The following is a 14,047-nucleotide window of genomic DNA, read 5'->3' as shown; positions in this document are numbered from 1 at the left end:
TTTTAAATGGAAAAGTGGTATGTAATTTTCGCTATCAACTTATATTGGCAAGCTATGAGATAAGTAAGGACCGTTTTCATGAGATATTGGCAGTTTTCCATTCAGTTAAGGAAGAGGGCCATGACTACCTATGTAATATACCTTTCGAACAGTGGACACAAGCATACGACGGCAGCTTACGATATGGTTACATGACCTCAAACCTGGCCGAATGTATAAATTCTGTTCTGAAAGGAACACGTCATTTACCGATAACATCAGTTGTGCGAGAGACATATTTTCGTTTAGCGGCACTATTTCCGAAACGAGCAGCGAGTTATGCAGGCCAAATGTAGGGAGGCCATGTATGGTGCGCAAAGGTATTGCAAGAAATTAACAAGGCAAAGGCACGGGCGAACACTATGCACACAGTGTGTCACGATCGAGACAACTTATGGTTTCGTGTGACAGAGTTTGACAAACCGCACCAAGGTATTACTGGCGGGCAATATCGTGTAAACTTAAGAAATAGAACTTGCGATTGTGGAAGGTTTGATGCACTTCGTTATCCATGCGCTCATGTAATTACAACTTGTCAAAATCTTCGTCTGGATCCCATGAGCTATGTCGACGACGTGTACAAATTGGAATACATGTACAACGTGTGGAGACACATATTCCTACCGGTCCCAGATGAGCGTAAGTGGCCCTCTGTATCGCTTGCTCCGTTTAAGCTGTTACCGGATAGAGAGTTGCGGCGTAAACCAAAGGGTCGACCTTACTCGACTAGAATACGCAACAATATGGATATCCGAGAAACAACCAATCAACAGAAGTTATGTGGATGGTGTAGGAACCCAGGCCATACATGTAGATCATGTCCAAATCGCAATAGTTGATAGTTGTTGTAATTGTCAATATGTTGTATTATTTATATTTTATTACATGAAATAATATAAAATATTCAAAATATTGCTTTATTTAAAATAATTTTCATTTTATTAAAAATATAAAAGTAAATTATAATTACTTTATTTAAAACAACCTTTTATATTATCACATGAAATAATATAAAAATATTCAAAATGTTGCCTTATTTAAAAGAATTTCCATTTTATTAAAAATATAAAAGTAAATTATAATTACTTTATTTAGAACAACCTTTTATATTATCACATGAAATAATATAAAATATTCAAAATGTTGCCTTATTTAAAATAATTTCCATTTTATTAAAAATATAAAAGTAAATTATAATTACTTTATTTAAAACAACTTTTATCTAATTACATGAAATAATATAAAATATTCAAAATGTTGCCTTATTTAAAATAATTTCCATTTTATTAAAAAATATAAAAGTAAATTACAATTACTTTATTTAAAACAACCTTTTATCTAATTACATGAAATAATATAAAAGATTCAAAATGTTTGTACAAATATATTAAAATAAAAATCAATGGCGGAGGTGTTTGAAACCCATAAGGTGATGGGGATTGGTAAAAAGAAGAGCTCCCCGACGGCCCCTCCTGTGATCCCTCGTGCGACGGCTGCCTATAGATCAGAGGTCCACTCGGAGTAATCGGAAATGGAGATGAACCGGGCCATGCATTCCAACCTGCCATAGGACTAGAAAAAGGAAACATATAAGGGCTAGGATACATAAAAGGGCTAGGATACGTACCTGGCATCATCTGAAGAGGCTGTGCTGTGGGTGTCGACGGTTGAACTGTTGGGCCCGGTGACTGTGTAGGTCCTGTTGCTGGGCCGGGTGATTGTGTGGGCGCTGTTGATGGGCCTGCGTCGTCGTCCCTTCTTCTAGGATTTAAAGGGCCACGTCGTTCCCTTTGGACACGCAATTGCCGCTGCCTCTCCTCTTCTGACAATGAATATGGCTTGCCATGAATCCTAAACCATGGCATGTATTCCGGCACGCACGCCAACTCTGGAACGATGATCGGTTTCCGAGTAGGTATATAATCATACCGATCTTCCCACATTTGGATATAGTGTGACCAGAATCTCGGCCAATCTGTATGCAATTGCCGTAAGTCGATTTTGTGATGATCATCCAACACCTCAAGTGCCACAAGAATCGATTGTCGGAATCCAAATTGCCATAATACTCTGTCTGATTGGTGCATCTCCACAATAGCAAAGTTGACCAATGGGACCTTCACGTGCCAAGCGTTCGGATTTTGCAAGTATTCATCCGAAATTACTGCCCGAATTGCCGGATCCTCGTATGGTGTCCATTGAAACTATATAAAAATGATGGAAATATTAGTTAACTTGTAACGCCCCAATTTTTGGGAACCCTATGAATGTTGGCATAGGTTTAATTATGTTAGTGGGCCTCTAGAAAGCCCAAACTTAAGATAGAACCCGACAATTTTAGTTAATTTTTGTTCCATAAGAAAAAGGGGGTGAAATTTTGAAATAGAACCTATGTGAAAATGTTTGAAAATGCTATAGGCTAAATTGAAGTGGCCAAATAAATAGGAGTGCAAAATAGGAGGATTTGCATGACAAACCTCCCATTTTACATGAAGTGGCCAGCCATCATATTGTTGTAGACAAAATGTGCACTTGATATCCATAATTTATGGTACAAATTGATACAAATTGATAATAGGTTAGGTAAATGTTCCATGATAATAGGTTAGGTAAATGTTCCATGATAATGGGTTAGGTAAATGTATCATGATAATGGGTTAGGTAAATGTTTCATGATAAGAATTTCATGTCTTTTGTATTAAAGAATTAAATGGATGAAATCTGAAGTTTTATTAAAAGAAAAGGGTGAAAAGAACAAAGTTTTGTCCATCTTTGTTCATCATAGCTGAAAGTTAGAGAAGAGAAAGGAGAGGAGAAAGCTCTTGAGTATTCGGTCATTAGGAGGAGGAAAATTGAAGGTAAGTTCTTGGTACATTGTTTCTATTTTGAGGTTCATGAGTTCTTCTTGATTCTACCTTAACTCTTGAAGCATATTTTGGTTTTTGGTTGTGTTGTGAGCATTTAGTCATGAATTAAAATGAAGAAAATGGTTGTTGTTTCATGTTCTTTTGATGAAAAATGGAAGATAGGTGAAGTTGAGCCAAACAAATGAGCATGCATGTGCCTTAGATGTTAAAGGGAAAAATCAGCTAACATGTTGTACTTTTAAATGATGAAATGGAGATTATTCTTAAGTAAAATCATAGATATGTGACGATTGATTGGTGATATACATGTTTAAATAACATACATGCAAGGTATGTGTGAAAGAGTGATTTGGTAATAAATCTGCTTGGGACAGCAGCAGTAACGTGACTTTGGAAAATCACCATAAATTGTGGGAGATGAATTAGAAGCTGAATAAATTATGTAATTAAAGCTTATTGAGTCTAGTTTCTAATGAAATAAACAAGAACATATTTTGAATTCTGTACAATGAGAAATTTGATTCGTAATGAAGAGTGGTCAGATTAGTCAAACAGTGAAACATGGGAAACTTTGAGAAAAATCTGGTATTGATTGGCTAAACCAAAAATTCTGAAAATTTTATGGATAGAAGATATATGAGTCTATTTTCAGGGAAAATTAACGGCACTTGATTTGGAGTTTCGTAGCTCCAGTTATAATTAATTTAGTGACTGTTGCTCAGGAAGACAGCTTGCAGTGAAATTATGATTATGTGGTAAACATTGACAAAAATTTGTTAATGAGTTGCTTATTGTTTTCTTATAAGCTTACTATGATCTGTAGGTGTGGTTGGCCGAATATTGTAAGAGGTTAATACGTAGTTTGTATTTGAATAGTTAGATTAACGAGTTAGTAATCCAATTGTAGGCAGTTCGTGTGTGGATCTCGTCAGCATATCGTCGCAAACAGGTGTGTAACTGACACCCTCTCATGGACTAGATTGGCAAAAGCTGAAAAGCCGAAATGCCGAAAAGTCATTGGGAATTTGCGAGTGTACGAATGCTCGTAAAATAGTTGGGTTTGTATATTTGGTAATCTAAAGTAATAAACTGCAGTACGCGCGATTTCATACATTTTGATAATTTGGGCTTAATGGGCCAAAGATCGGGTTCATGGGCCAACGGGCCCAATTCAGTAAGTATGTGCGGTAAGTGTTCTGATAGTACGTAAATAGTTAGGATATGCATGAAAACCCTAAAAGTAGCTAAATTACTATAATACCCCTATGTATGGAAAATTACTGTTATACCCCTAGGTGCAAAATTACCGTTATACCCCTAGGGTTAATTTTGGTGAAAAGCATGACGATCGATTATGTATGATGTATGCCATGATTATATATCATTGCATGGGGACATGGGTTATATTATGGAGGAAGCGTTCTAGTGGCTATGCCACAAATATCGATCTGGTGGCTCGCCACAAATATCGATCGGTGGCTCGCCACATATATCTGATTCGGTGGCTCGCCACGATTATCAGATCTGGTGACTCTGTCACATTATTCTGCTCGGCAGCCATGCTGCAAATTCGTGGTGTGTAGTGATTGGGTGGGTCGAGTAGTCTCCCACATGGTGTAACGTTGATGCACGGGGTGTTATGGATGAATCTGGGTTGGGTTTCGCATAAACATGTAATATCATTACGTTCTATTATGGGCCTATGGGCTTTATTCGAATTCGCTCGGGCTAAGGCCAACTTATTCTATTTCGTGGTTTGAGCTGATATAGGCTATGGTTGGGTTAATTTACATTGAGTTTCCCAAACTCACCCCTTTTATTTTCATCCACGCAGAAATCCCCAACCATAGTGGGCTTGGAGTCGTGAGGGAATTCGGAGTGGCCACCCGCTCGAAAGTTTGATTTTCTTCCGTGAACTGGACATCCTTTTATTTACGTTTGAAGTTTTGGGCTTTTAAATGTAATAAGGCCGCTTAATTATTTTTATGGTTTTAATATGTATTACTAAGATAGGTAATACTTATTTTAACTGTTGAAATTGGATAGCTTTAGGGTGCGTTTTCAAAAACAACAATTGATTTCAAAATAACACGACAACAAGCAAAGCTTCCGCAATGAAAGTATTTTCCAAAATTAATCACTTTTCCTAAAAATGACTTAATCAAATCGGTTTCCTAGAAATATCCATGACGTTAAGGTGTGGCAATGGCGGTATGCATGTCTAGGATTGAATCAGAAGGAGCTTGGTACTTAGCGGTCCGATGGACTCACCACCTCTTTCCGGTTTCCTACGGTGCATGACTTCCATTCACTTTAATCCTTAATGAATTAATCTTTTGAACATCAAGTACGATTTTCTGGACTTAGAATGGAATTTTTTTTTTTAACGTTTTTGATGTGGCATGCCGGATCCGGCCATAACTTCTGGGCTGGGTTTGGGGTGCTACATAAATAAAAAATACTAAATACTAAATACTAAATACGAATCCACTATTTTATTATGTATGTATATATATTTTTAATACTTACTTGTGCTTCCGATCGTTGATCTAATAGAAGCCGTATATCTTCAAGACAGGTAAGTAATCAAGCATAACTTGCTGAATGGTTCCACCTAATTAAATAAATTTTTAGCATACGATTATATTTTAAATCTACGTAATAATTGTAAAATCTAATATAAAATTTACTTCGTTATGAGTGGGAATGTATATGGGTGGTCCACTCGAGGACGCAAAAATGGAAAGCGAAACCGTGCCCATGATTGCAGTAGTGATAGGCAATCTCCGATTTTCGCTTTATTCGGTCGCGTAGCCCCGCACATCTCCTGGTACAGTGTTGCCAACACGGCAGACCCCCAACTAAATTGACCAGCTGCTCTAAAATCAACGAGTTTTAGCAGCCATCTCAGATTTACAAGGTTTCGTGACAAGTCTGGCATCAAATAACCTCCAATTATTTGAAGAATGTATGCTCGAGCATATCGAATTTTTTCTAGTTCGGTAGAATCATCATTCGGCTCCAAAAAAGTGTCTCATAACCAGCCCATCTCGATCTGACCTCCGTTAATATTGTCCGGAATAGCACCCAAAAGCTCGTAGCATACCGCTCCCCAATCAGCAGAATGAACGGACCCAGTGACTGCGTCCTCGTCCACCGGCAATCCTAATTGCAAATGCACGTCTTCCAAAGTGATAGTGCACTCTCCAAATGGAAGATGAAATGTGTGCGTCTCGGGTCTCCACCTTTCTATCAACGCACTAATAAGTTTCGGGTCCAACTTGCACCCCCGGCCTATCATCGCCACGTGCCAAAAACCCGCTTCCCATAGGTAATCCTCTATCAACGGTGATGGAGGACCAGTCATGTTACGGATATAGCATTGCAATATCCGATCTACAGACTTTTATAAGATATAATAAAATAAAAATTATTTAAATTTGCATAAATGACAGAAATCTTAAATAATATTTAAATATTAAATTTAACACTTACTATTTGCATTTGTTCAACGGATATGTGTTTATCATCGAAGCGAATTAATTCTCCGGCCATTGCTAACACGATCAATTTTTTTTTATTTTAAAAAATAAATCTAGAAAAAATAAAATTAGAGCTTTTTTGAAAAAAATTAACGAGAGTTTTGAGAGGAATTTAAGAGAAATTTGAGAGATTTGAGAGGAATTTGAGAGAATATTGAAAAATTGAAGATTGAAAGGATTTAAGTGTGAAAAAAATGAAAAGGGTGGGGGGGTTTTATAGTTTTTTTTTTGGACCGTTGGGGGGGGTTACCAACGGTCAAAAAAGTAGTCGTTGCTACTATTCAAACACGGGAAAAATGCTTCCTCAAGGAAGCGCTTTGCCTACGTGGACAGAAAGCGCGCCCTCAAGGAAGCGTTTTCTGTCCACATAGGCAAAGCGCTTCCTTGAGGAAGCGTTTCCTGCTTTTTCCTCTAACAACACGCTGACGTGGATGCGTTTTGTAAAAACTGGCCCATTCCGGTTAATAATTTTTGACCTGGCCCATTTCGGTAAATTTAAAAAAAAACGGGGCTTTTATTGGTAATTTGCCCGTTGGTTCCATTGTTTTATTATTTGTTTGTTTAAGAATTTTTATCGAATATCTTTATTTGAATTATTTAAATAGAATTAGTGTGGGTTTAAATGGACAATGCATTAACAGCGGCTGTAAGATTAAATATTATAGCGTGAAATAAAAAGTAAACTAAACGCACTACATATCATATCAAAACTCACACTTAGATTATATAATATTTGTATTGCGAGTGAAAAAATATAAAATCAACATCAACTCCAATCCTGATTGAACTTGTAGAAAGAAATTCTTCCAACTTTATTACTAATTCATTTTGGGATTTCTTTTAAAATTTTAGTCTAAGTTATTTAATTTTAAATAAATATAAAATTATTGAGAGCTATAAATATTTTTATAATAAAATTTATTTTTTAGTATCTTCTCAATTAAATTAGTGTTTGACTAATTTGTAATACCAATTTAATTAAAAATTTATAAATAATATAGATACAAAACAAGGTCCAAAAGTATATATATATATATAATTAATTTAAAAGAATTATTAATTTGAATGGAGCAATAGCTAAAACTCGACGCTTATTTAGCCCCATCCCTTATCTCTATTATTGTATCAAAGAAAAGAATTATTAAAAATATAATGAATATACTTTATTTAATTTTAATTATAGAATATAGTTAAGAATTAAAAAAAAGCTAATATTTAAAAAAAAAATTCAAAGGCCTTTGTTGTTAAGGGTTAAATACTGCTTTGCACAAAAAATTTGTTATTTAAACTTGATTTAGGGTGGGTTTGGATGGACGGTTGGATATACGTTTAGTTTACTTTTTGTCATACACTACAATATTTAATCTCACCGTCACTATTATTTTTACACTAATAATAGATAAACGCACCGCTTTTTAACTTCAAATTCACCTTTTAACTTAAGTAATAATATGACGTATATTAACAAGGATAATAAAAAATCTGAAAGAGTTTAGGGGTGAGGGCCGGTCAGCCTTTTTAACTTCTCTGTAATATTGAACTATAGTTCCTATATATAGAGAGAGAATTAAAATTTTAAATTTTAATTACATGTCATCTTTAATTTATTGAAAATCTATAAAATTTGGTAAAAGTACTATTGAGGTTTCTATATTAAGAGTTAAATTGCATTTTGTTCTCTCTATTTAAAAATAGATAAATTAGTCTTTATACATTAGTTCAAAGAAAATATTGGCCCTTTCTATTAAATTTTCATCCTCTTGTATTAGCAGTTAACGAAATAACCAACCAGTACAATGAGAAATGCCACATATAAATCATGTCGACCTACATGGATCGATTTTTAACAGTAGAAACAGTTGAAATTTTTAACGAAAAGATCAATTTATTTTTTAATTAACATATAAGAATTAATTAACCTATTTAAATATAATATAGGGACCGTTTTACCTATAAAATCCTTAAGCGGGATTACCATTCCCACGGTTAAACCCTAAAATAGATTCAGAGATTTGGTTAAGGAGATTAAAGATTAGTAATCTCGTATCATTATTTTATAAGCAAAGCAGAGTAATTAAACAAAACACCTTAGGAAAGTTGAAACCAAGGACCAAAGGAGAAGCCGATACATTGTTATTGAAAACCAAAGTGGCACTTTTCTTATACTATCACTACTTTCTTGTTTCTTCTTTTTCGTTTCATAATAATATACCTGGAAATAGTGGGAATTAATTAAGTTTATACCTTCAACAAAGTAGTAGGCAAGACAACGGTGAAATTACATATTAGCTCTCTCTATCATAGAAACTGATTCAAATTATTTCTTATACTTTCTAATATATCAATTTAGTCCCTATACTAGTATGAAAGAATCAAATATGGCTATTTTAACAAAGTAAACATTTACCATTTAATGTTCAAAATATTAGCTTTGTTAAACATTAAATAATATTTTTAAACAATAAATGTTAACTTTATTAGAGTTTAGTCTTGTTTGATTCTTTTACTAGCATAATGATTATATCGATAGACCTACCAATCCCTTACTCTTCTAACTTTTGAAATTTGGTTCCTCTACTTTTAATTTCAAAAATGTAGTCCCTCTACTTATCTGATTTAAAAATTAAAGTGAAATTGATAACATTGTCTTCTATTAAATATGAATGTGTAATCAATCAAACTTTAAACCTTTAAACCAAAGGTTTGAATAGTAACATGTCACATATTTAAATTACTCAAAATCCATTAACAGTATTATCAATTGTACTTTAATTTTCAAATCAAAGGGACTATAATTTTAGAAATAAACCCAGATGGACTAAATTTCAAAATAATGAAAAGTACAGGGACTGAGGGCATATTTTAACCTAGTTCAGCCCATGGCCTATTTATGGGTCCAGCTCCGAGCAGTAGATTCATACTTGAATTTGTCAGCTTTGCACATACGAGCAATCTCCGGTACAAGAGGATCATCAGGGTTTGGGTCGGTTAGCAGTGAACATATTGACAGTAAAACCTGCATTAGCCCAATATATATAAATATAGCATTTAATTGGTTTACATGTTTTTTTTTTTTTTTACTATATTTACAAGTGAGTAAAATTCGATTTGAAAAAATCAAAAAATTTGGATTTCGAGTTAATTAAATCCAGTTATTCAAATTATTTGAGTCAACTCGAATAAGTAATTCGAATTTCAAGTTCGAATCAAGTTAAATTTTACAATTCGAATAACTGATTAGTGCAAATACTCTTTTAGTCCCTATCAGGTTTGAAAAATAAGCTAATTGGCATCTCTCTCAACAAAATTATAAAAAAGTTCAGCATAATTTTCAAAATTTCAAAACAAATTTTAAAATTAAAATATTTAAAATTCCAAATTTTATATTTTTAAAAATTTTAAAAATTTTAAAAATATATTAAAATTAAAGAAATTAAAATTTTCTAAAATAATAATTTTGGGATCTAAATAAGTTGATTAGTGATTCAAGTTATCATACTAAAGTATTTTTAAATTTTATTTTGAATTTTTTAAATATATATGATTTCAAATTTATGTGTTTTAACATTAAAATAGGGTAAGTTCTATTTTGGTCACTCTATTTTTTCTAAATTTAGTCACTTTAAATAAGATAATTATACAAATTAGTCATTGTTGTTAAAAATTTTGTTTTCTTTTAATGGATTGTTGACGTGGCATATTAGCACATTGAGTGATTAACATGTGATATTTTTTTATTGACTTTTGACTAAAATTTAGGACCTCTCTATGAAGTTTAGGGGAAAAAGTTTTGGACTAATTATAGGGAGGTCCCTAAACTTTAGTCAAAAGTCAACTAAAATGTCACGTGTCAATCACTCAATGTGTTAATATGCCACCTCAGCAATCCATTAAAATAAAACAGACATTTTAATGGCAGTCGCACAATTATCCTTATTCGAGTGGTTAAATTAAGAATAAATTTTGAAGTGACCAAAATAGTACATATCCTATTTTTGAGTGACTATGCTTCTAGCTTACCCTTTTTCTTTTCTTTTTTTTTTCTTAATTTTATTGATCCAAGCTTTACCTACCTTGGATATGGTGAGTGCAGGACTCCATTGTTCTTTGAGAATGTCTAAACAGATATTGCCATTAGTGTTTATGTTGGGATGGAAAACCTTGGCTCTGAAGGCAATCTGAAAAACAATTTGGTGAACATTATTATGTTAAAAAGCCCATAGAGATGCATTAGGTGCTAGATTATGGTACCTTGGGAGGTTTAAATGGGTAATCAGGAGGGAAATGGATGGTCACAAGGAAAACACCACCAGCATATGGACTATCATTTGGACCTATAATGGTTGCCTGCCAATGAAACATATTTTCACCCACTGGACCTGGATAAAGTACAGCTTACGTAGTGAATTTACCTTGCAAACAACAATGGAGATTAGCTGCAATGCGATTTTGCTTCTTTCTAACTCTTACCTGCACTGCATGAAGCTGGAGGATCTCTTTGCAATTCCTTGAGCTCCTTCAGTATTCTTTTTGACTGCACTGCATGAAGCTGGAGGATCTCTTTGCAATTCCTTGAGCTCCTTCAGTATTCTTTTTGACGCCATTAATAAAGTTCTTATATATATATATATATGTGAAAAATAAAATAGAATAAAATAAATAAAAATAAAGAACACATAAATTTTACGTGGAAACCCTTTCGGGAAAAAAAACCACGGGCAGAGGAGAAGAAAATTCACTATGTCGAAAAATTTTTACTCAAATACAAGAGGAATAGACTATGTCTATTTATAGGCTTGCAAAGCCATATTCTAGTAGGATTGAAACACCTTATCCTAATCAATATAAAATAGATGGAGTTTAATAAGGTTTAAAAACCTTATTCTAAAATAAAATAAAAGAAGTCTAGTTCTATATGGATTTTACTTTTATTTTATTTTCCATAGTATTTTATTTAAATAAGAATTTGGGTCACTTAATTCTAACAATCTCCACCTTGACACAAATTCTCAATGAACAAGTTCTTCATCGCGAACTTTCAATAAACAAGTTCTTCACCTCTTCCAAAAAACCCCTTAAGGGTTTAACTTCAACAATGAACACCAACCAAGTCTAAGCAATGCTCAAACTTGGTTATAGGAAGTGACTTAGTCATCATATCTGCAGGATTTTCATGAGTGCTAATTTTGCTCACAACAATATCACCACGAGCAATAATATCACGAACAAAATGATACCGAATATCAATGTGTTTTGTTCTCTCATGAAACATTTGATCTTTTGTAAGAAAGATGGCACTCGACTATCACAAAATCTTGTCTTGATTTGAAGGTCTTCATTGAGTTCACTAAATAGTCCCTTCAACCAAATAGCTTCTTTACAAGCCTCAAGAATCGCCATGTACTCGGCTTGGTGGTAGACAAAGCGATGTAGTTTGCAAAGTGGCTTTCCAACTAATTGCACAACCTCCGATTGTAAAGATGTAACTTGTGAGAGATCTTCTTCTATCAAGGTCTCCAGCAAAATCAGCATCAACATACCCTATAACTCCATCTTTAGTTCTTCCAAACGTAAGCAAACATTAGTAGTGCCTCGTAAGTATCTTAAAATCCATTGAATCGCTTTCCGGTGTTCTTTACCGAGATTCGCCATGTATCGCTAATCGCCTTGCGCATATGATAAATCGGGCGTGAACAAACCATAGCATACATGAGAGATCCCTCTGCACTAGAGTATGGAACATGTGACATGTACTCAATCTCATTATCGATTGAGGAGATAAGGCCGATGAAAGTCGAAATGGGTCGCTAAAGGAGTACTAACAGGCTTAGCACTCTGCATATTGAACACGCAAAGAACTTTCTCAATGTACCCCTTCCGACTTAGGTACAATTTACTTGCTTTTCTATCTCGAGAATCTCCATACCAAGTATCTTCTTTGTTGGTCCTAAATCTTTCATCTCAAATTCTTCACTTAGTTGGGCTTTAACCTTTCTTATCTCTCTTTATCTTTTGTTGCTATCAACATGTCATCAACATAAAGAAGTAGATACACAAAAGAACCATCACTTTTTTTCTTAAAGTAGACACAACTGTCAAAACTACTTCTTTTGAAATCATGAGAAGTCATAAAGGAATCAAACCTCTTGTACCCTTGTCTTGGTGATTGTTTCAAACCGTAAAGGGACTTTTTCAACAAGCAAACATAGTCCTCTTTTTCGAGACTATAAAACCCTCCGGTTGTTGCATGTAAATATCTTCCTCAAGTTCTCCATGCAAAATGCAGTTTTACATCTAACTGCTCAAGCTCCAAATCATGCATGGCAACAATACCAAGCAAAGCTCGAATCGAACTATGCTTAACAACCTGGAGAGAACACATCTGTGAAGTCCACTCTGGAATTTGATCAGTAACCCTTTGCAACAAGCCTTGCTTTATATCTGGGTTCTTCAACTCCTGAGTCCCTTCTTTCTTTTAAACACCCATTTACAACGAACGACCTTTTTACCTTTAGGAAGTTTTACAAGATCCCATGTTCTGTTTTTGTGGAGTGATTCCATCTCTTCTTGCATAGCAAACATCCACTTTTTCGAGTCTTCACACTAATCGCCTCGAGAATAATTAAATGGCTCTTGATTCGCATCTATATCTTCAGCCACATTTAAAGCATAAGCAACTAGATCAACCTCGGCATACTTCTTTGGAGGTTTAATTTCTCTTCTTGTCTGTTTTTGGCGATAGAGTATTGCGGTGAAGAAGCAACTCTATTCTCAATTTTGTCTTGGCTTGAGGAGTTGATTTCGTATTAATCGATGCTCCACCGCTTTTGGTTTTCTTTATTGGAAGAGTCTTTAAGAGATAAGTTAGGTAGCATAGCGGTTTCATCAAAAACAACATCTCTCGCTAATCACAACTTTTCTATTTTCAGGACACCATAACTTATAGCCTTTTACACCACTTTATAACCAAGAAAACGCATTTAATGGATCTCGGTTCCAATTTTCCATTATCAACATGAGCATCGCAGGACACCCAAAAATCTTTAAATCGAATAATTAGCGGGATTACGGACCATACCTCTTGTGGAGTCTTTTTCTCAATGGCAGCGGATGGAGATCGGTTGATCAAAAACATGCATGAGAGGTCGCTTACGCCCAAAATGACTTGGTAAGTTGGCATTTGACAACATACATCGAACCTTCTCCATGATCGTTCGTTCATTCGTTCGCAACGCCGTTTTCTTTGTGGAGTATGACGAATCGTCAAGTGTCTCATGATCCTTCGACTTGCACAATCTATTAAACTCATCGAGCGAACTCTAAGCCATTGTGCATGCGGAGGTATTTTATCATTTTCCGTCTGTTTTTCAATCATAATTTTCCAAGACTTAAATGTGGAAAACACATCGCTTTTCGCTTCGGGAAGAACGCCCAAACTTTTTCGGAAAAATCATCAATAAAGGTTAGCATATAATTAGCTCCACCTCTCGAAGGCACTCGGGACGGCCCCCAGATCGAATGGATATACTCCAACGTTTCCTTCGTGTTATGGATTCCTCTAGTGAATCGAACTCTCTTTTGCTTCCCAAAACACAGTGC

The 14,047-nt window shown here is 34.5% G+C and overlaps 2 protein-coding genes across 3 annotated transcripts; one reads left to right on the top strand and one right to left on the bottom strand.

The window, feature by feature from the left end:
- The first annotated feature begins 401 nt into the window (after positions 1–401).
- Positions 402–878, top strand: LOC128285169 (uncharacterized). Its single transcript, XM_053022549.1, has one exon. The coding sequence runs from the start codon at positions 402–404 to the stop codon at positions 876–878; it is 477 nt and encodes a 158-aa protein (XP_052878509.1).
- An 8,350-nt stretch (positions 879–9,228) lies between these two features.
- Positions 9,229–11,052, bottom strand: LOC108466137 (ubiquitin-conjugating enzyme E2 10-like). 2 transcript variants are annotated; one of them, XM_053021291.1, is made up of 5 exons: positions 10,984–11,052; positions 10,870–10,900; positions 10,700–10,827; positions 10,522–10,626; positions 9,229–9,464 (listed from the first exon to the last, which is right to left on the bottom strand). In XM_053021291.1, the coding sequence occupies exons 1-5, from the start codon at positions 11,050–11,052 to the stop codon at positions 9,333–9,335; spliced, it is 465 nt and encodes a 154-aa protein (XP_052877251.1). In that variant the 3' UTR covers positions 9,229–9,332. The 2 variants fall into 2 exon arrangements, with proteins under 2 accessions (XP_052877251.1, XP_052877252.1); XM_053021292.1 differs by lacking the exon at positions 10,870–10,900 and having other exon boundaries at positions 10,700–10,842; positions 10,989–11,052.
- Positions 11,053–14,047: the final 2,995 nt, after the last annotated feature.

The sequence above is a fragment of the Gossypium arboreum genome, chromosome 2 (genome assembly GCF_025698485.1).
Source record: "Gossypium arboreum isolate Shixiya-1 chromosome 2, ASM2569848v2, whole genome shotgun sequence".
Taxonomy (NCBI): Eukaryota; Viridiplantae; Streptophyta; class Magnoliopsida; order Malvales; family Malvaceae; genus Gossypium; species Gossypium arboreum.
Note: the sequence above shows the minus strand (reverse complement) of the source record. Positions and strands in the feature narration are given on the sequence as shown.